We start from the raw sequence: 21,795 nt of genomic DNA, 5'->3' as shown, positions 1-21,795 counted from the left end.
TAGAGGTCACAATTACCAGCTGCCTCTAATTGGGAACCGTACAAAACCATCAACATAGAAATACACATTCTAGAACACCCCCCTAGTCACACACTGACCTAAACCACTATAGAGAATCCAAGGGCTCTCTATGGTCAGGGCGTGACAATATCAGCTAATTACATACATGCAATCGGTGACGCCGAGTCAGGTGTTGTAAGGCAGGAGGTGGGATTGCTGACATAGTTCATAGTTGTGGATTGCCTTACAACACCACATACCCAAATAGCTCAAATTTACCCATCCTCCCAGGCTCTCCCACTGCGGTTGATCTCTCCATCTCCACCTCCATCCCTCCATCCCTCACACCTGTCCTCTGATTCCTCTCCTCTCTCTTCTCCGATGGGCCCATGTCTCATTAGTAATTAATGTGTTGCGTTCATACCCTGATGAAGACAGCTTGCCTGTCGAAACGTTGGACATTAATTTTTTTCTTGAAAAGCAAGCTCTTCAATGGCACAACTTCAGGCTAAGGAGTGCGTTTCTACATTCATCCCCCCAACGTACTCTACAGCAACCCCAGTCCTCAGCATTGATCTGAGCGAAACTGCAGATCTGGGTCACCGCACCATCTGTAACGGACCTCACGCAGCTTGCTTCTTCCTGAATCGGCTCATACCTAGGCTCGAGCCCAGGACCTTTGCCTTGCTAACATACGTGACCGCCCTGCTGAAGCATCTTACCAGTCGCGCCATAAGTTGGGATACTTCAGTCTGGGGAGTGAGTTTCACACATACCCATGTGATACACACACATGGTGTTACTTCTCTACACGTTAGTTTCCTTTATGTTTATTCATATTGAATAGATCGCTGGAGGGGGGAACTCTCTGGTTGACAGTATAGTCTGATGGATGCACACACAGAGAAGCCCACTCAGAACAGTGATGATGAATGAGACTGGAAAAAGGACCCTTATCTGAAAGTTACCTGCTGATGGCAATGTTAACGGCATGCACTGACGCACATTGTCGTGGAAAATCATCTCAGAAATATAACGCTTTATCAGAACTTGTGAAATCAAAACATGCTTTTATTTACAATAGTATAACCATCTCTGAAGTCCCACGGAACACACACCCCCAGAGCACTAGTTCCCTCTTTATATTTATACCCACATAGTATTGTCCGTCCCCTATGAAGTCATTCACCACCATCTGCCTTCAATCAGTTTATAATGGTGGCCGGACCCTCTATCCCAGTGTCTCAACTTTCTTCATGTGCCTGTGTGTCTGACATGTATGTCCATAATGGACTGGTCAGACTATATTTCTAGTGGGTCTAAGTGCCCTAAACACATATTTCTCTGACATGTGTATCTCTTTAAAGAATCAGCAGACTATGTGTCTAATGGGTCTAAGTGTCCAGCCACCCCAGGCATATTTCTCTGGTATGTATGCTTTTCTAGTGGAATGAGTAGACTATAAATCTAGTGTGTCAAAACACCCTGGCACCAACATGTCTGGGCAATCTGTCAACACAATGGAGAATCTACAAGGGTCAGAGGGTCAGAACGTCCCCCAGTAGATTTCCATTACCACGGTCTCATGATCTATGTCAACATGTGGCTCGTTACTCCAATGTTCAGCTATCTTTTATATTTCTATGTTATCCATGTGTGTAATTGTACTCCTACAACATCAAACTTACTTTCCTGCAAAGAGCCTGGTCATAAACAACGTTAAGTTAATAGTGGAGACAAATAAAATCTAACTTCTCCAAAAAAGTAGGCCAACAACAAGCGTGATATCTGTATATGTCTCTATGATTGAACATGTTTGTGTTGCAGACAGTAGCAGTTACAACCTATATGTTGTGATAATTGCGTTGTTTGCGCTATAATCTGTTGGTTCATATGCCTTGCGACCGTGATATACTGTATAGGCCTAAAGGAAAGGGACAATTTTAGCTAGCTAGCCGCTGGAGGAAATCAAAAGGAGGTGCAACAATTCAAGTTGTTTCTGTCAATGACCTATGCTCTCAATGCGATTTGATAGGAGTGACGCCAAATCCAAACTGGCTTCCCTTGACACATTTTTTGGAATGCCAGGACCATTCAAGGTTCAGCTCGCTCAGTTTAGCTCAATGCTGATTGGCTATTATTTGATACTTTTTTTATTCAAGGGTGCTCGCTGGCTTGCGCCAATATCGCCATACTCTTTAGGACCAGACAGCATCAAATAGATGGCCTACATATACCAAGACAGAGGGGCACTGTTTCACTTGCTCGGATGCTTTCCCCGGTGAGATACAATCAGCCACTTGTGAATTGAAGGAAAATTATGAAACACATAGAGACAAAACATTTTTTTTTTTTTCTTGGTCCGTTTTTGGGGGAAGCCTGGCTTCCCTTGCCATCCATGAATACACGCCACTGGCAGCGTGTATCCAGTTCTGCCCAGGGCAGAGCTCAAACTCTTCATCTTCGGCGCAAGAACACATGCCACTCAAAGCCCAAAAGTCTCACCCAACAGAGCACAGGAGTTGGCTCAGAGTGGGGAGTGTGGAGTCTCACCCAACAGAACACAGGAGTTGGCTCAGAGTGGGGAGTGTGGAGTCTCCCCCAACAGAGTACAGGAGTTGGCTCAGAGTGGGGAGTGTGGAGTCTCCCCCAACAGAGCACAGGAGTTGGCTCAGAGTGGGGAGTGTGGAGTCTCCCCCAACAGAACACAGGAGTTGGCTCAGAGTGGGGAGTGTGGAGTCTCCCCCAACAGAGCACAGGAGTTGGCTCAGAGTGGGGAGTGTGGAGTCTCCCCCAACAAAGCACAGGAGTTGGCTCAGAGTGGGGAGTGTGGTTGTGCAGAAGGTTGTTTTTTGACTCCACTGGACCTTTAAATAACTATTGTGCTGACACTTCAGATGTGAGTACAAACATGGTAGTTAATAATGGGCTGTTTAGAGCCAGAGAAATCAGGTCACATAGCAAATTATGCTGCAGCTGGCTTATTTACATAAACTTTACATAACCTAAACACAGCATTGTCTTTCATGCAGTATTTTGCTCTATTGCTAGTTCTGGCCTTGGCATATTTATTTATTTGATAGGGAGTGAGACAGGTACAATTAAAATATTTGACTCATCAAATTGACAAGGGTCAGATGCACTCATGTATGTGTGTGAGTGTTATCGCTATCTATGAAACACCATCTGTGGGTTGTACAGAAAACCTTTCCATCAGATTCAATTCCCCACCACATCCAATAATGTTCATTCCAAAGGACCCTTAATGCCTTGTCGTTACAATCACACTACACATACATATGGTATGTAACCATGCTGTGCTAAAACATTATTTTTCCTTCACTCATTAAGTATTATACACTGAGTATACCAAACATTAGGAGCACTTTTCTAATATTGAGCAGGTGTTCGTAATGTTTTGTATACTCAGTGTATATCTAAAGGAACATATTCCACAGTTAACTCTCCAGCAGTACTACAACAACCTGAAGGAAACACTATGATGGTGATGCAAGACAGCGGCGGGTGAGGATGAGGTCAGCCACCAATATGCCAATTAAATCACGATTTATAAGGACTTGACTTGGCTTGTAAAGCAACTAAACCTATTAAGCCGGAACAAGGAGCCGACCAAGGGTGACTCAAAATGCATTTTGATGGGTGCATCTATTACATTATTATTATGGCTATTGAGAGAAGAACGTAATGAAGATGCCAGGGAGAGTGACTAGGCACAATTACTTGTCAATCAGTAGCAGACTCTAAGGACTGTAATGAGAAAAAGTGGATGACAAGAACATTATCTGTTTATTATGAACTGGGTGGTTCGAGCCCTGAATGCTGATTGGCTGACACCTGTGGAATATCAGACAGTATACCACGGGTATGACAAAAAGTTTATTTTTACTGCTCTAATTATGTTGGTAACCAGTTTATAATAGCAATGAAGCACCACAGGGGTTTGTGGTATATGACCAATATACCATGCAATATACCATGGCTAAGGGCTGTATCCAGGCGATGCGTCGTGCCTAAAATCAGCCCTTTGCCATGATATATTGGCAATATACAATACCCTCTCGTGCCTTATGGCTTAAATATATCCAAGCATGTGTTTTCATTACCCTGAGTCATTATGCTTGAGACATACTACATGGGCGACAGGTAGCCTAGCGGTTAGGGAGACGAGCCAGCAACCCTTGAGCAAGGCACTTTATCCCCTACAACCATAGCTCCCCGGGCGCCCAGTGTGGCAGGCCCCTGCACCTCTCCAAAACCTGTATGGATAATTGAAATAATCTATCAGTGAATAATAAATAAAGCTACAACTATCAACATTCAAACCCCAAAGACTTGATGGCAACCCAACCTTACCATAATTGGGACTTAATCTATGATCTTGTCTTTGATAAATGTCTTTCACCCTCTTCATGTCAGTGTGGATAAGACACAATCATTGGACGTCAAACATTCTTTAAATTATTTTTATTTACAAAAATATAGAAACAGGGACCGCTCATAGAAATGTAAAGTGTCACTAAATATTGTGGCCATTTACACATCAACGCAACCCATTTCATATCATTCAGCTTTGAAAAGCAAAACATTACAGCAGCAATCTTCCATTGATGATTTTTGAATGTAAAGACTCAAGCACTATCAAACATATGAACCTGGCTTAACACCAATCATCTCCTTTAGAATTATTGAATCAATGAATAAACATAACAAAAACCGACATTTTCTCAACAGCTTTCCTCACACAAAATAGAACAGAGTGGTTTTAAATGAATGTCAAAGTTCCATCATCAACAAGATGTACATCATGCAGAACAACTAAACAAGATGCCTCCGTTTGTATTCAGACAAACACACTGAGTTATAATAGTGACAATGCATTCTACTGTGAACAGAAAACAACAGTTGAAATAATGATTCTGTCATAGAGGACTTGTGCATTTAAATACTAGAGCCTGTGTTGTATTATCAGAAGTATACCTCATTCTCATTCCATGACTAACTTTGTAACTTCATTAAACAAAAACAGCATAACATTTGTAATGTGATCACTCAGGGAGATTTGAAGCATCAATAGAAAACTCGAATGACGAGCCACACAGGGTTCATTAGTTGCATGTTATTAATGGTATTGATAAACGGTAGAAATGTCCCTCGTCTAGTGGTCGGGTTGTTAATCAGATAGCTGATTAAATGGCTTGAGGGTCAGACCGGGTGCAGCCGCACTATCCACCATAGTCCTGAGCTAGGTGTAGGGTTAAGTCGCACCCAGAGGCTGATCCTGGGTCAGTTTAGCATTTTCCTCACTAATGGCTAAGGTTAGGATTGAGGGAGAGGAAGCTGATCCTAGATTTAGGGGGAACTTCACCCCGGAGCCCTGAGCTAGAGGACATAGAAGGAAAGTGCATGGTGTGACTATAGACCCAAGCAAAGGGAGGGAAATGTGATGACATTTTGTAAACCACACCCTTACAAACTGTGTACATTTCTCCATTGTGGTAGGCAGCAAACAGGCACAACCGATACTAAAGGGACTAAACTTCTTACCATCCCCACTCTGAAGGAATCCAAATGACCTATGGAACAAGAACTGGGTATATGCTCCTCAAGAATAATAAAAGCGTAAAAACTACTAAGTGGTGGTGATGATGCATTGAGTCCATCCATTCAGTGGTACTGTATGACTCATAGAGCAGCTCCATTCAAACCCACACAACTTCTAAATACCAGGGCCGTGTTCATTAGGGCACACAGTAGCAAAACGTTTCGGAACGGAAAACTGAAATTAGCATTTATATAAGTCCAGGAGAGGTAGTTCCTCCCAGTTAGGGATGGGCATGGTTATTTGAATAGTCGAACAGATGTTAGTATTCGAATACTTGTGTGAGTATACAATTTTGTGAGAAGAAAGAAATATAGGCCTATTTTACACAGAAAACAATTTTTGTAAATTAAAATATCCATGGGACATTGTTACATACAAGGATATACCATGCCATTTCAAATTATTAATTTAACAACTAACTTTTTTATGTTGTTTTTATGACATGCCCAGTGCACCCCATAAAAAGACCGGTAGACGTGCGTAGCTTGTTGTTTATGTTGGCCAATCAACGTGGAAAAGAGGCTAAATGTGTAACAAGTGGCATGAAAGTTCACTTATGCAATGCAAGATGGAATAAAATTACTGAATTAAAAGTTAGCGAAATGAGAAAGAATAACAACCAACAGGTAGGCTGTCGTTTTATCTGAATGGAGTTGGGGAAAAAGCGCAGCATGTGGCCTCAATTAGCCTAGCTAGCTATAGCTGGCTAGCTTCTCTATGCTACTCCAGTCAAGACAGGCACTGTTATATAGGATAATAAATAACATTGAATTGCCTTGGTGTCTCTCTCTCTCCCTCCATCCATCTGTTCACCCCTTCTGCAGCTGCAGCAATAGAACGCCAGCCTCTCTCCCTCCCGCAGCAGTGCTCAGGTAAAAAACAAAAAAAACAATAACACATGTACTTCGAATATCTGACAAAAATTCATTATACTATTCAAATTGTGAAATTATTTCAAACCCTCATTCCTACGTCCCCATTTTACAAAATGTTGATGCCTACTGAACATGACTCTGGAAAGGCCCCCGGAGGATACTCTATGACTCATGGCTGTGCTACGACGGCCCGTCTCCCTGCTGCTCTGGCTGGAAGGGGTAGCTGATAGCGGGAGGGAAGCCCGGGTTCCTGGGCTGATCATCCAGCAGTACCAGATCCTCTACATCCCTACCATTGAACCGCCGCCGACAGATCTTCACCGTCACCTTGCGCCCCTGGAAGGCCTTGAGGGCCTCCTTGGATGCCATGGCCCTGGCGGCCGCCTCATCACGCCCGTAGCCCGTGCCCAGATAGACTGTCTGGCAGCGCAGCTCGCACACCTGGCCCTCCTTCTGGGTGCGCGCCGCCGGCAGGTCGGGGATGTCCTTCAGGGGCACAAAGATGCAGCTCAGGCTCTCTTTGGACGACTCAGTGCAGGCACGCAGGATCTCAAAGTGGTCCAGGTTGGGGCCGAAGCCCCCTGCCGACACCAGCTTCCACGCCACAGCCTTGTAGAGGCGGTTGAAGAAGGGCTGGTGCTCGGCAGGTGCCTGCGGGGGTGGGCCTTGCTTGAAGGGGTTCCCAGGCTTGGTCCGCTTGGCGCAGCTGTCGTCGTCGCCCCCTGAGAATCAGCGAGATAAAAGACAACTGAGTAGGGATTCTTCCCGGCAACACTGGCTTCACCTGCAGAGGACAGATTCCAGCGGTGTGAGGGAGGCGTCGGATAGGCAGCGTTTACTTCAAGGCCAAAACAAAAGCAGCAGAAAAAAATACTGCTGTATGATTAATCTAACCGTAACAATGTAGAGTATGTTTGATGGAAAAGTACAGAACTTTTCCCGCTTTAATTGTCCCACAAATATACAGAAATAGATATACAGCATCACAATAATTGCCGTTCAGTGTATTGAATCACTTCCATAAGTTAACAATATTGTACAACCCTGAAGCAAAGACAGGCCATTGGTCAAAGACAGGACATTTTCTTTGTAGGGCTATAATATTAGCGTCAATTAAAACGTTTAAAGTTGGACTCTCCAAACTATACAAGGAATCTAAACTTTAAATAGTCTAAAATCCAAAATGAAATCAACGTTTATTGATCAAGTGAACAGGATACAGTTGTAAACAGTACAGTGAAATACTTACTTGCTAACTCTCCTCAACAATGCTGTACAATATCAATCAAGGATCAAATGTCAAACAAAGTCCTAAATAACAAATAGTAATAAAAATTTGATGGGGGAAAAAGTAATAAAAACTAGTTATGAGAAGTATGTACACAACTGAATATACAGTAGGATTTCAGCATCATACCTGCAGTCCTCTTTCCTTTCCCCATGATTTCATCTCTGGTCTTTCGAACTGGAGCATCATTGACAACCACTCCCTCTGCCATTTCCTTGATCCTGTCCATGACAGGTTGAGGGTATCTGCAAAACATCACAGTCAGAAGAAGACTAAATTCCCCCTTAGGACAGTTGACCCTGGTCTCCTGTTTTTTTTGTTTTGTTTGTTTTTACATTGGTTTACTTTTTTGGAATTCTGTAGTAGTTTTTAATTCTGGTTGGTCCAAACTGGAGAGTATACGTTCTAGTGTTGAATGATTTTAAACCAGATGCTATGGAAGAGCACCAGCAGCAGCCCCCATTGTAACTAACTAATACTCTTTTCACACTATCAACAGTACAGACCCCAACCATACTGTGCTGGCTCGGATATTTCCTTCTCACACTGTCCTTTCCAGCAGGTTTTAAACTACTATGGTGGATGCATAACCAGGCCATTGCAGCTCAGCTCGTCTCTGTAGTATACGCCAGTTAACAGATACTTTTATCCAGATATACTTACAGTAGTATGTGCATACATTTTGTGTGAAGTGTGAAAATTATATTACAGTAACGCTCCACATTGAAATCCATTAAAACTAAGTTCCTCTATCCATTCCTCAAACATAGCCTGTTTGAGATCTAGTTGACAAGACAGCACAAACAGATCTGGGACCAGGATACAATACACATACCTGCAGCCCAAGAAGATGTGGTTGGCCCAGCATATGGACAGTGAGAGCAGCCTGTCCAGACTGGGGCTGGGGAAGCCTGGCTGGACTGTGGGGAACGTCTCCATGTTCCTCAGGAAAAACTCTTGTCTGGCATGCCACTGCTTGTTGGTCTCATGCACTCCTCGGAGCGACTCCACCCACTCGACCAGGTGAGGGTTCTGGTCCAGGTACTCTGAAACAATGTCCTCTCCACTCCTCCCCTCCGCCATCACTGTAACACAGAGCAGAGACACAGGACACAATGTGTTAGGCTATATCAGTCTTACAGTGACTAGAGGCAAAAACAGGCTACTCAAGACGCGAATCAAATCAGCTGATTTGATGGGAAATTATATACCACACTAAGTCCAGTGTGTTTTGTGCTCTGTCTATCATGTTTTTCTAGGGGAACGGCATCAACAGATTCATCAGGCACTGGAAGCTGTTGCTGTTCTATGACAGTTATAACGCCAGAAATATGGTTATAGCCAGAGTCCTTCACCTGCAATTTGTCAGCAGCGGCTTGTTAAGAGGGACAATTATAACGCTACGGAAACTGAAGTAGTCGTCTTCTGACATATTTTAAAGTCACTGCTGGCATCTATTCTTTGTGATTATTGTCATCACTGCTTACCAAGCAACTTCGAGATTGTGGGGAGAGGGCGAATTAGCTATCATAACAAATATCACGTAACGTTAGTAGGGCCAAATCAGAAAACCGCTCGTTTACGGAAGTCAATGTTGGTTTGTTGCAATGCCAGTTGTCTAACATTACCGTCTCTGTTGTTACTAGCTAACTTATAATCAGAAGTTAATCCAAACAGATCATTCAGTGATGAATTTAACATCAACCAGGTTAATATATTTTACATAGCTAGCCATCCTCCAATGTGGGTAGCTAGTTAGCTAGCATTGAATTAGCGTAAGACTTTAAAACAAACGCCGGGTATTAGCCTAGCCAGCAAACACAACAAACGTATGTTGGTGACTGCACTACGCCAACGTTAGCTTTATTTGAGCAACATATAGCTTACTGGTTAACTATATCATAGAAAGTTGCAGAATATATTTTATTGATAGCAAATATACAGTTCAGAACGAACCTCAAGCTGTCCAGGCAGCGCCGTTGCTGTATGAGTCATGACCAATGATGCAAACAAGTTGGCTGTCGAACTACAACTTCCACACGATTGCGTAACAACAGACACCACAGGTTTTTGACCAAAGATATAGCTACTTCGAGATAATTGATATATATGTTGGGGGTTTTAGATAGCAAACAGTGATCATTACAGTAGCTAAATCAATCGTACAAGGGAAGAAAACGTTTAATTAACTTATGTGGAAACCAAAAGAAAGACTACAGTTTCCATAATTCTTTGCTCTCGTCATTGAAACGTCATCGGGTTGCGGCGGCGACAGGATCGGTGGTGTTGTGATTGAATGAAAGGCTCAACACTGCAATTTATGTAAACTTTGACCTGATATCCGATTTTAATTTTATTAAAATGATTCACGAGCTCCTGTTGGCGTTAAGTGGATACCCTGGGACTATATTCACATGGAACAAACGGACAGGTTTACAGGTATATCGGGGTAACGTTACCTACCTAACTACAGTAACGTTACAGAGCTAGCTCTACAAAGTACAAACACCGCTGCAAGAAGCTGGCTAGCAATGTTAACCTTTTTTTCTCAAGTAGCTAGCTACTGCAACTAGCTAGTAACCTTATGAATTGTTTTATGTTCTGCTTTTGTTGGCACCCATCACTCGTTTTTTTTCTCTCTGTTGTTGCTGTATGTACACTTCACTATAGTTTTGTTTTAGTGGCTGGTGGTAAGTGTGACATGCATCCCACTGAACCTTTTAGCCGAGTTTTTCTCAACTTCACGATGTACATATAGCTAACTGAACCATAGTTAAAGAATGCACTGTTAAGGAGTTATGAGTAAGGGGTTAACTGAACCTCTGCTACTCCTTTAGGTCTCCCAGGACCTGCCCTTTCTCCATCCCAGTGAGACCAGTGTCCTGAACCGCCTCTGCAAACTGGGATCCGATTACATTCGCTTCACAGAGTTCATAGAGCAACACACAGGCCATGTCCACCAGCAGGTGAGATAAATACCCAGAAGATGGAGTGCCAAAAGCATTTTCCTCTTCTCAGGTCCTTTGTTACACATTTTTAGCAGATGTTATTGCGGGTGTATATGACCAATAAAATGTGATTTGATTTGGAAGCGAGGAGATCGTTGAAGGATATCTGGGGTTCCTTCTCCTCCAATGTTCTCCCTGCTTATCTCTTACTTTTTTATAAGGTGAGGACTTGAGGAAAACTACGATTGAAGCTCGATCTACTCAGGCTTTTATAAAACTAGCCAGCTTCAATTAGCTTCACATTCCAGCTCAGACTTCATCTGCCACTAACTCTAGCAGGCATGTAACTACACGTGCATGTTGCATGTTGCTGGTCGAATGCCAAACTCTTCATTGAGACAATGCTAAAACCGTCAATCCATGGGAGAGTCAGTGCCACATTTTCATTTTTGCCGAAATGAACATGAAAGAACATCTTGCAAATTCAGCAGGCTAATGTGAAATAGGCTAATAATGCTGTCTTTGATGTGCTTTGGTGTGCTTATCAATGCACACAAGCACCCTTTTCCCCAGTCCTATCAGTAAAAATGTTTTTTAGTCATGCAAAAGTTTTACTGTGGGTGAACTTTCAAATGCATCTTGCCATTACTAAATGTGTAATGTGATGGGTGTTTTAATATTTATTTTTTACACAAACGTTTGATTAATTACATATTTAATCGCTCAAAACAACTAGGAACTCGTAAATCTCAGACTTCCGACTTCAGTGCATTCAAAACAAGTGGACATTTTGAAAAAAAATTGCTCAGACTGGGGAAAAATCGATGTGAATGATCATCCAACTCGGAATTCCAGCTCAGGCCTTTTTCTAAAAGTTTGACTTTCCGACCTTAGATCACTGACGTCATGATTTGATCTCATATTTATCCATGTTCCTAGTTGTATTTAACGTGGCATCAGACACTTCATTCAGGATAAATATAGTAAACCCTGAGTTAGCCTACCCCAGAATAGGTTAGTTCTGAAGGATTCATTGCCATAGAAATTTACCTGGCTAAAAGGTGAGCCTCTTTCATCTGACCGGTTATTCCAAGTTGAACAAAGTTGCTTTGCTAACTCCTCAAACCTGATTTGTAGTATAATCTCTGGACTAAAAAGCCAACTCAATGGAGAATCTCCATTGAAAATGCTTTTTAGTGCAGAATTACACTTAATCTGTGTCTGGGAAACCTCCCCTTAGATGGGTTTATATTTTTTAATCCTGATTAACTGGTTAAATTCTGTGAGAGTCGGTGGCAATGAATCTAAACCAACTTTAGAGTGAGTGCCATGTGTTGTTGTTTTTTAGATTGAGATGTACTAGTATTACTGCAAATACTAATCAGATATAGCTAAATACTATAGTGTTAACAAGCTCTGATTGTACTTTGCAGGAGCACCACTCCATTCAGACAAACCAGGCCGGACTCAATGGGGTTTACCTGCGGGCTTTCTGCACGGGACTGGACTCCATGCTACAGCCTTATAGACAGGCTCTCCTGGACCTCGAACAAGAGGTAGCGAAGATCATTTACTAAATGCATTGTAGCACTAATTAATACAATGCACATTCATAATCAATCCCACTATTGTCCTCTTCATTGCAGTTTCTTGGCGACCCACATCTCTCCATATCTCATGTGAATTATATGTTGGATCAGGTAATGCCAGTTACTGTTTTTACTAGTTTTTCTGATTTAGATTTGCTTGTTATACATTTGAAGTAGAATTAATTGTTTTAGACCTTTAAAGCTGGAATCCTTAATGGTGAAACAGTTTAGGAAATTACAACAACAAAAAAGTTACTGCAAGCTACAAACACTGTTTTTCCCTCCTCTAACATCATTGCACACGCGATAAAACAGAACAATATGTACTGCACTTTTTGTCTTTGACCACACTGCTCGACGCACCTGACCTCCATTCCATCCACAAAACAAAAACAATAACAAAGGTGCTGGGGGTTTACAGTGGCGCTGCCACCCTTCCACCCCTCCTCTGATTGGTTTACTCCAACGGACAAAAATACTTCCACTGCTACTTTCGCGCACGTGTACTGTACATGTAGTTAACTAATTATACATATATTCCTAAATTCCTTTTTCTCCCAAGTGCTGGATTTTCATCCACAGCATCCAATCCAGACAGTGGCGCTGTTTCCCCTAATGCAGATTCCATCTTTAAATGTGAACTTTCACACCTACAGTCACAAGAACCACAGTATCTTTCAATATGTCATGAATGGAATTAGGAAATAAAATATTAATTTAACAATATACCCAAGTCATTTTATGTAATCATGTTGTTCTCCTCCAGTTTCAGTTGCTGTTTCCCTCTGTTATGGTGGTGGTGGAGACAATAAAGTCCCAGAAGGTAAGGGCATTACAATGGAGACAAGACAATAGTCCTAGAAGGTAAGGGCATTACAATGGAGACGAGACAATAGTCCCAGAAGGTGAGGGCATTACAATAGAGACAAAACAGTCCCAGAAGGTAAGGGCATTACAATAGAGACAAAACAATAGTCCTAGAAGGTGAGGGCATTACAATAGAGACAAAACAATAGTCCTAGAAGGTGAGGGCATTACAATAGAGACAAAACAATAGTCCCAGAAGGCGAGGGCATTACAATAGAGACAAAACAGTCCCAGAAGGTAAGGGCATTACAATAGAGACAAAACAATAGTCCTAGAAGGTGAGGGCATTACAATAGAGACAAAACAATAGTCCTAGAAGGTGAGGGCATTACAATAGAGACAAAACAATAGTCCCAGAAGGTAAGGGCATTACAATGGAGACGAGACAATAGTCCCAGAAGGTAAAGACATTACAATGGAGACGAGACAATAGTCCTAGAAGGTAAGGGCATCACAATGGAGACGAGACAATAGTCCTAGAAGGTGAGGGCATTACAATGGAGACGAGACAATAGTCCCAGAAGGTAAGGACATTACAATGGAGACGAGACAGTAGTCCTAGAAGGTGAGGGCATTGCAATGGAGACAGGACAATAGACCCAGAAGGTAAGGGCATTACAATGGAGACGAGACAATAGTCCCAGAAGATAAGGGCATTACAATGGAGACGAGACAATAGTCCCAGAAGGTGAGGGCATTACAATAGAGACAAAACAGTCCCAGAAGGTAAGGGCATTACAATAGAGACAAAACAATAGTCCTAGAAGGTGAGGGCATTACAATAGAGACAAAACAATAGTCCTAGAAGGTGAGGGCATTACAATAGAGACAAAACAATAGTCCCAGAAGGCGAGGGCATTACAATAGAGACAAAACAGTCCCAGAAGGTAAGGGCATTACAATAGAGACAAAACAATAGTCCTAGAAGGTGAGGGCATTACAATAGAGACAAAACAATAGTCCTAGAAGGTGAGGGCATTACAATAGAGACAAAACAATAGTCCCAGAAGGTAAGGGCATTACAATGGAGACGAGACAATAGTCCCAGAAGGTAAAGACATTACAATGGAGACGAGACAATAGTCCTAGAAGGTAAGGGCATCACAATGGAGACGAGACAATAGTCCTAGAAGGTGAGGGCATTACAATGGAGACGAGACAATAGTCCCAGAAGGTAAGGACATTACAATGGAGACGAGACAGTAGTCCTAGAAGGTGAGGGCATTGCAATGGAGACAGGACAATAGACCCAGAAGGTAAGGGCATTACAATGGAGACGAGACAATAGTCCCAGAAGATAAGGGCATTACAATGGAGACGAGACAATAGTCCCAGAAGGTGAGGGCATTACAATAGAGACAAAACAGTCCCAGAAGGTAAGGGCATTACAATAGAGACAAAACAATAGTCCTAGAAGGTGAGGGCATTACAATAGAGACAAAACAATAGTCCTAGAAGGTGAGGGCATTACAATAGAGACAAAACAATAGTCCCAGAAGGCGAGGGCATTACAATAGAGACAAAACAGTCCCAGAAGGTAAGGGCATTACAATAGAGACAAAACAATAGTCCTAGAAGGTGAGGGCATTACAATAGAGACAAAACAATAGTCCTAGAAGGTGAGGGCATTACAATAGAGACAAAACAATAGTCCCAGAAGGTAAGGGCATTACAATGGAGACGAGACAATAGTCCCAGAAGGTAAAGACATTACAATGGAGACGAGACAATAGTCCTAGAAGGTAAGGGCATCACAATGGAGACGAGACAATAGTCCTAGAAGGTGAGGGCATTACAATGGAGACGAGACAATAGTCCCAGAAGGTAAGGACATTACAATGGAGACGAGACAGTAGTCCTAGAAGGTGAGGGCATTGCAATGGAGACAGGACAATAGACCCAGAAGGTAAGGGCATTACAATGGAGACGAGACAATAGTCCCAGAAGATAAGGGCATTACAATGGAGACGAGACAATAGTCCCAGAAGGTAAGGGCATTACAATGGAGACGAGACAATAGTCCTAGAGGGTGAGGGCATTACAATGGAGACACAAGTATTCACTCTCCTTCTGATATGACTGAGAAATCACACAAACACAATTACTTTGGAGGAAATGATTTAAGACGCTCATAAAGCACTTTTCATACACCCATAGCACTCTCCAAAAACTATTTGTGTTCTCAAAGTCTAAGGGTCAACACATTTCTGATGTGCCTTAGTTTTGAATTTTTCTGTAACAATACCATCTCTCTCCCAATTTAAAGTTCATGGTGGCTGCTGTGGTACAGGGGCACAAAGTTGTCACATCGCTCAGAGCAGAGTGCATCATGGGTAGGCACAGTTGAATCAATTAGTGTGGAATATGGAAATGAGGTCATATCCTGTCTGTCCTAATTAGATCCACGGCTGTCAGATCCTGGAGACGGTGTACAAGCACAGCTGTGGAGGTCTGCCCCCTGTTCGCATGGCCCTGGAGAAGTAAGTTACGGCCACAACTTTTTCAATCAAATGTGAAGTTAGCCTCTTATGCATTGTTTATGCTATTACTTGGATCTATGCTGCATGTGTGGTGTCATCCTGAAACTGGTGCTGCAAAGTGAAATATGCATGCCAAATTTCCAGGCAAAACCTGAAGGGGGTTTTGAATTTTCTGTAATTTTACAATGGTAAGATCCCGGGGTGTGTATTTAAAAAAAAAAAAGTGTTATTTCACCCCTGGATAAATGATTCCCATGACACATGTCATCTCCTCCTAAACATAAACACTTGAATCTATACCGATACCTGGCTGGTGTTTCTTAGGGCAACACAACATAATGGATCTCTCTGCTGTCTGTCTACTCAGGATCCTGGCGGTGTGCCACGGGGTGATGTACAAGCAGCTGGCGGCGTGGATGCTGCATGGTCTGCTGCTGGACCAGAGTGAGGAGTTCTATGTGAAGCAGGGGCCCAGCGCTGGAGGGGCCGCCGCCAACCAGGAGGAGGACGAGGAGGACCTGGGGATTGGAGGCCTCAGCGGTAAACAGCTGAAAGAACTACAGGACCTGGTGAGAGCCCGTATGCTAAGATTCAGGATCAGCTTTTATCTTCCTCAAATCTTAACTGGCTGATCTAAGGTAAGAGGCAAAACTGATTCTAGATCAGCATCTATTGGCAAATGCATCCATGTTTCCAGCTGAGAGAACTACAGAATCTAGTGAGATGGCGGGTAGAAGTTGCCCTTAGGCACAGCTTTAGGTTCAGTTTATATCTTCCCCCAAATCCTAATCTTAAATATCGGGTGGGGAGGCAAAACTGACCTAAGATCAGTCTATGGGTAATTTCATCCTACTTCATACCTTGGCACTTTATCTGTCCACTTGGATTTGAAGTGCTTGCGTTAGTGTAAAGCTTGCACCACTACTGTTAGAGTAAAGATTGCAGGATGGATAAGATCTAAAAGTCATGTGTATGTACTTCCAGTCAGTTTCAGGAGGCTGATTTGGGTCATGTTCATAAGGCACAAAGCAGGGAAAAACTAACTGAAACAGGGAGTGAGTACCCAGACTGGTCCAATAAGACATGCTCATTTTCGTTTTCTGTTTGAAAATGTTTTCCGTTGCGTGCCCTAATGAACGATGCCGTTGTCTGTATTCCGTTGTAGAGGCTGATAGAGGAAGAGAACATGCTGGCTCCGTCCCTGCAGCAGTTCTCTCTGCGGGCTGAGATGCTGCCCTCCTACGTCCCCATCCGCGTGGCTGAGAAGATCCTCTTCGTGGGGGAGTCCGTCCAGATGTTTGAGAACCACAACCACAGCCCGTCCAGAGCTGGTGAGAACCTGGTCCACACATGTACCTTTGTTATTAGCTGTAGCTACGTTTCACGTTGACTTGTTAATGATTTAGTTACAGTAGGGAAACAGTAGAGGGAGGAGAAAGGGAGCGTTTTCTGTCTTTTCACCTTCACTCAGGTAAGCACCATTAGCATTATTGCTGATTTTGGCATCTATTTGGTTTGCTTTGGTTGCTACGCTTCTCTAAAAACTTCCACAACACAAAAATCACAACTATCTCGCCGAGCACTACTTCAATGTAACATATTGCGACAATATCACTTCAGGAGTTCCACGTTCAACTTGGAATGAAAGATTTTTAACATTTTGTTGGATCATGTTTTCCTCCCTCTGGGTGTGTCTGTGTCCAGGCTCTATACTGAAGCATCAGGAGGACATGTTTGCTACAGAGCTGCACCGTCTCAAACAGCAGCCCCTCTTCAGCCTAGTGGACTTTGAGAACCTCATAGACGGCATCCGCAGCACCGTGGCAGAGGTGGGCTTCGCACTTCAACATATCTGAGGAAATGTCAGATATGTGTTTGTAATGTCTGCTGTAACTTCCCACTATCAGCTGGACAAAAAGGTCCTGTTCTATTCAGTTGATATTAGGGCCACATTCATCTCAATAACTCCATACATTAGTCATCGGTATGTGAATCCAATCAACAGTTGATGAATGAATGTATCCAATTTGCAGCACCTGTGGACATTAATGGTGGAGGAATCTGATCTCCTGGGGCAACTGAAGGTTTGTAATTTGGACTATCTAGCTGTGACCGTTTACAGTTGATTTCAGATTGTTAGTGGTCATGTTTGAGCTCGACTACATTTAAAAAATATATATATATTTCACCTTTATTTAACCAGGTTGGCTAGTTGAGAACAAGTTCTCATTTACAACTGCGACCTGGCCAAGATAAAACAAAGCAGTGCAACGCAAACAACAACACAGAGTTACACATGGAATAAACAAGCTTACAGTCAATAACACAATAGAAAAAAATTGAAAAAAATCTATATACAGTGTGTGCAAATGGCATGAGGAGGTAAGGCAATAAATAGGCCATAGTAGCGAAGTAATTACAATTGAGCAAATTAACACTGGAGAGAGAGATGTGCAGATGATGATGTGCAAGTAGAAATACTGGTGTGCAAAAAAGCAGAAAAGTAAATAAAAATAATATGGGGATGAGGTAGGTAGTTTGGATGGGCTATTTACAGATGGGCTATGTACAGCTGCAGTGATCGGTTAGCTGCTCAGATAGCTGATGTTTAAAATTAGTGAGGGAAATATAAGTGTCCAGCTTCAGCGATTTTTGCAGTTCGTTCCGGTCATTGGCAGCAGAGAACTGGAAGGAAAGGCGGCCAAAGTAGGTTTTGGCTTTGGGGATGACCAGTGAGATATACCTGCTGGAGCGTGTTATCGTGACCAGTGAGCTGAGCTAAGGAGGAGCTTTACCTATTAAAGACTAATAAATGACCTGGAGCCAGTGGGTCTGGCGACGAATATGTAGCGAGGGCCAGCCGACGAGAGCATACAGGTCGCAGTGGGGGGTGGTATATGGGGCTTTGGTAACAAAACGTATGGCACTGTGATAGACTGCATCCAGTTTGCTGAGTAGAGTGTTGGAGGCTATTTTGTAAATGACATACGTTGCAGTCGGACTGCTCAGAATCACTGATCTACAAATCCCCTTGCATCTCAAATAACTACTCCTTATGCGATCAAGATGAGTGATTCTGTGCCTCGCCTTGTTAAAGCTGACCCCTCAAACACGCCGTTTCTCTTTCCCTGTAGATCATAAAGGACTTTTACCTGTTGGGCCGTGGTGAGCTGTACCAGGTGTTCATTGACCACGCTCAGCACATGCTCAAGACCCCACCCACGGCTGTCACTGAACACGGTATGTTTACAGATCCAGGATCAGTTTACTCTAACAGACATCTAAACTTGATAGCACATTCTAGCTCCTAAGGGCCAACTTCATCTTATGGAAAATTCACCCTTTATTCAATCACAAACCATGGTCCTGCTGGAATACTTAAAAATGCAGTTTAAACTGGACCCTAACTTCCTCCCTTCCTTGAAGTGATCACTGATCTAACACTGTGGCTAGGTCAAAATAGGGGTTCCAGTAAATATCTTTCACTAAAACAATCATTTCTGATCGTTGTTATTCCAAGGAAGGAAGTAAGTAAGGAAGGAAGGAAGGAAGGAAGGAAGGATGGATGCCGTAAAGAGAATGTGAACAGTTCCATGTGTATTGCAGTCTTTCTTTGGATCCAACAGTGGCTGTTTTCTCCACCCCCTCCACAGATGTAAATGTGGCCTTTCAGCAGGCTGCCCACAAGGTGTTGTTGGACGACGACAACCTCCTGCCTCTCCTGCACCTCACCATCGACTACCAGGGGAAGGAGAGCAAAGGTTTGTTCCTCAGAATGGCTTTTCATTGGAGCAGAAACCCTCCACTAGCAGTCTAGGAGATCTAACTGTATGTTTAACTAGAGCTGCTTAGAGTTCTCTTTTCTCTCCCTACTAGACCTGGGCTCAGTACATGTTTATTTGAGTACTTTATATTGTGTATTTTATAATACATGCCGAATACATTAAGTGTATTTCCAAATGCATTCCAATATTCAGCTAGTTGTATTTTCAAAGAAAATATTTACTTTGAAATGTCTTTTGAAAGTAATTGAAATGCCCTAAATAGTATTTGAACACAGGTCTGCTCCCTACTACCCCATGGCCCTAACTTACTCTTCCATGTTTGCAGATCTGTAATGTGTAAGCAATATGGCGGAAGGTCCACCATGACACTTCTTATACCATTCAGATCTGTAAATATGGAAAGGTCAGGGCCAAGGGGAAGTGGTAAGGAACATATTGGGACCGTTGGCTGTGTGCTCCAGTATATTTTCTTGTAACCAGTTGCTGCCATCTGGTGGCTAGCTGTAAGACAGTCTATGCATGCCTGTCTTGGTCATCTCTCCCTCATCTCTCCTGCTATAACCTGGGAACACCAGATGGGAGAAGGCAATCTGATGGATGTGTACTGGGAAGTCGCCTGTTATCTTTTTAAAAGCCAATGAAGGAAAGCAGACGAGAAGAGAAGGCTATTGAACTTGGCACCCTAATCCACATAATAGTGCACTATTTTTCACAAAGTTCTGGTCAGAGTAGTGCACGTCATAGGGAATAGGGTGCTATTTGGGATGATCCGTTCTTCTATGTCTTCTACCCAGTGTGTGCCATCTTGTGAACAATGCAATGGAGTGGATCAGAGGATGTGGGCAGAGTGGAGAGAGGAATGGAGTGTGTGTAATTTGGCCAATTTTATTTTATTTTTTTAATGTAGGATCGTGTAGGACCTTCTCTCCCAATTGCGCACCGGTACTGTTCAGCCACGACCTCTGGCCATGCTCTGTCCACCATTTTTCATTTCCTTCATCACCGTTCTTTTATTAAGGTCTATTGTGTTGTATTTATTTAGCCTACCCCACCACTAATGCGCAGAGATGTTGATATGAGTCGACCAAGAAATATGTCACAGGCTGTATAATTGATGACAAGACAAACAATGGGGCCATGCAGCAGCAACAGAGACGTTTTGGTTTCTATATAGGCTATTGTTAAAAAATAGTCTAAGTTTGTAACATTACTAAAGTTGTCTATCAAGTGTAAAATGTGAGTTCAACAGAACCAGTTACAACTGACGTATCTGATCATCAATAGATTAGAGAAAAAGCTATTTGTTTTTAACACAGTAGCCACAACCTTTCACCTAGGTAGGTGCTTGTTTAGTAGCCTGTGTTGAACCTTCTTATGACAGCCTACTTCAAAAACAAATGGTACCTAGTCACAACAGTATATAGGGTGTTTGTTCAATTCTTTTTCACCTAAAAAATGAATGGAGTGAATTTGGAGCAGCAGTTTTATTTGTTTGTTCCTGTGAGTGTTTAAAAAAAATCTTTTTTTAGCAGAGCGGGAGAAAGGATGTTGAGCGGCAGAGTGGTTAACAAAGACTGTTCCATGAGCGATGAGTGAGATTTCAAACCGCTCAACTCTGATGACATACTCTGGTGTGGAGCCATCCTTGGGCTAATGGTATGATTGTGTTCTCAGATGCCACAGGGACCCGGGAAGGGGCCACTCCCCCACAGGAGTCCTCCCCCAGGGAGGTGCCCCCTACGGGCTGGGCTGCTCTGGGATTGGCCTACAAGGTCCAGTGGCCCCTGCACATCCTCTTCACCCCTGCCGTTCTGGAGAAGTGAGTATTGTACAGCAGGCAACGCTGTGGTCCCTTATTCCCTATATTTAGTGCACTACTGTTGACCAGGGCCCAATGTGATCACTGCAGGACCCGTAACAGTGGAGAAGTTTAGCCTTGTGCTTCAATACTCTTAGTAGTTGTGGAAATGGACACGATATTGCTTTTTACTTTGCTGACTCTACTTTTAACATGAAGTGAAATCCATTAGCAAATGTTTGTGCAAACAGACAATGGAATATTTTAACATTACACTCCCAGTTTATTAGGTGCACCATCCCGTTCACGAAAATGGATCTCTCCTACAGACAGTGAGTCACGTGGCCGTGGCTAGCTATATAAAGCAGGCAGACAGGCATTGAGGCATTCAGTTACTGTTCGATTGAACGTTAGAATGGGCAAAATGACTGACCTAAGTGACTGAGCGCGGTATGACCGTCGCTGCCAGGCACGCCGGATCCAGTACCTCAGAAACAGCCGCCCTCCTGGGCTTTTCACGCATAATAGTGTCTAGGGTTTAC

General features: G+C 43.0%; 2 protein-coding genes across 2 annotated transcripts in view; one reads left to right on the top strand and one right to left on the bottom strand.

Moving 5' to 3' along the window:
- Nucleotides 1-4,470: 4,470 nt before the first annotated feature.
- Nucleotides 4,471-9,841, bottom strand: cdkn2aip (CDKN2A interacting protein). The gene is made up of 4 exons (XM_055921801.1): nt 9,743-9,841; nt 8,622-8,871; nt 7,916-8,031; nt 4,471-7,220 (listed from the first exon to the last, which is right to left on the bottom strand). Exons 2-4 carry the CDS (start codon nt 8,867-8,869, stop codon nt 6,679-6,681), a joined length of 906 nt encoding a protein of 301 aa, XP_055777776.1. The 5' UTR covers nt 8,870-8,871; nt 9,743-9,841; the 3' UTR covers nt 4,471-6,678.
- Nucleotides 9,842-10,040: 199 nt separating this feature from the next.
- tubgcp4 (tubulin, gamma complex associated protein 4) overlaps nt 10,041-21,795 on the top strand; it is a 29,168-nt gene continuing 17,413 nt past the window's right edge. Inside the window, exons 1-13 of the mRNA XM_055921797.1 lie at nt 10,041-10,225; nt 10,624-10,752; nt 12,168-12,290; nt 12,381-12,434; nt 13,090-13,146; nt 15,591-15,670; nt 16,038-16,239; nt 16,836-17,001; nt 17,375-17,499; nt 17,704-17,754; nt 18,805-18,910; nt 19,324-19,431; nt 21,130-21,274. Of these exons, the coding sequence (XP_055777772.1) occupies nt 10,148-10,225; nt 10,624-10,752; nt 12,168-12,290; nt 12,381-12,434; nt 13,090-13,146; nt 15,591-15,670; nt 16,038-16,239; nt 16,836-17,001; nt 17,375-17,499; nt 17,704-17,754; nt 18,805-18,910; nt 19,324-19,431; nt 21,130-21,274 (1,424 nt within the window). The 5' untranslated portion in view covers nt 10,041-10,147. The remainder of the gene's footprint in view (nt 10,226-10,623; nt 10,753-12,167; nt 12,291-12,380; nt 12,435-13,089; nt 13,147-15,590; nt 15,671-16,037; nt 16,240-16,835; nt 17,002-17,374; nt 17,500-17,703; nt 17,755-18,804; nt 18,911-19,323; nt 19,432-21,129; nt 21,275-21,795) is intronic.

Source organism: Salvelinus fontinalis, chromosome 4 (assembly GCF_029448725.1).
Source record: "Salvelinus fontinalis isolate EN_2023a chromosome 4, ASM2944872v1, whole genome shotgun sequence".
Lineage (NCBI taxonomy): Eukaryota > Metazoa > Chordata > Actinopteri > Salmoniformes > Salmonidae > Salvelinus > Salvelinus fontinalis.
This window is presented reverse-complemented; position numbering and strand designations above follow the sequence as displayed.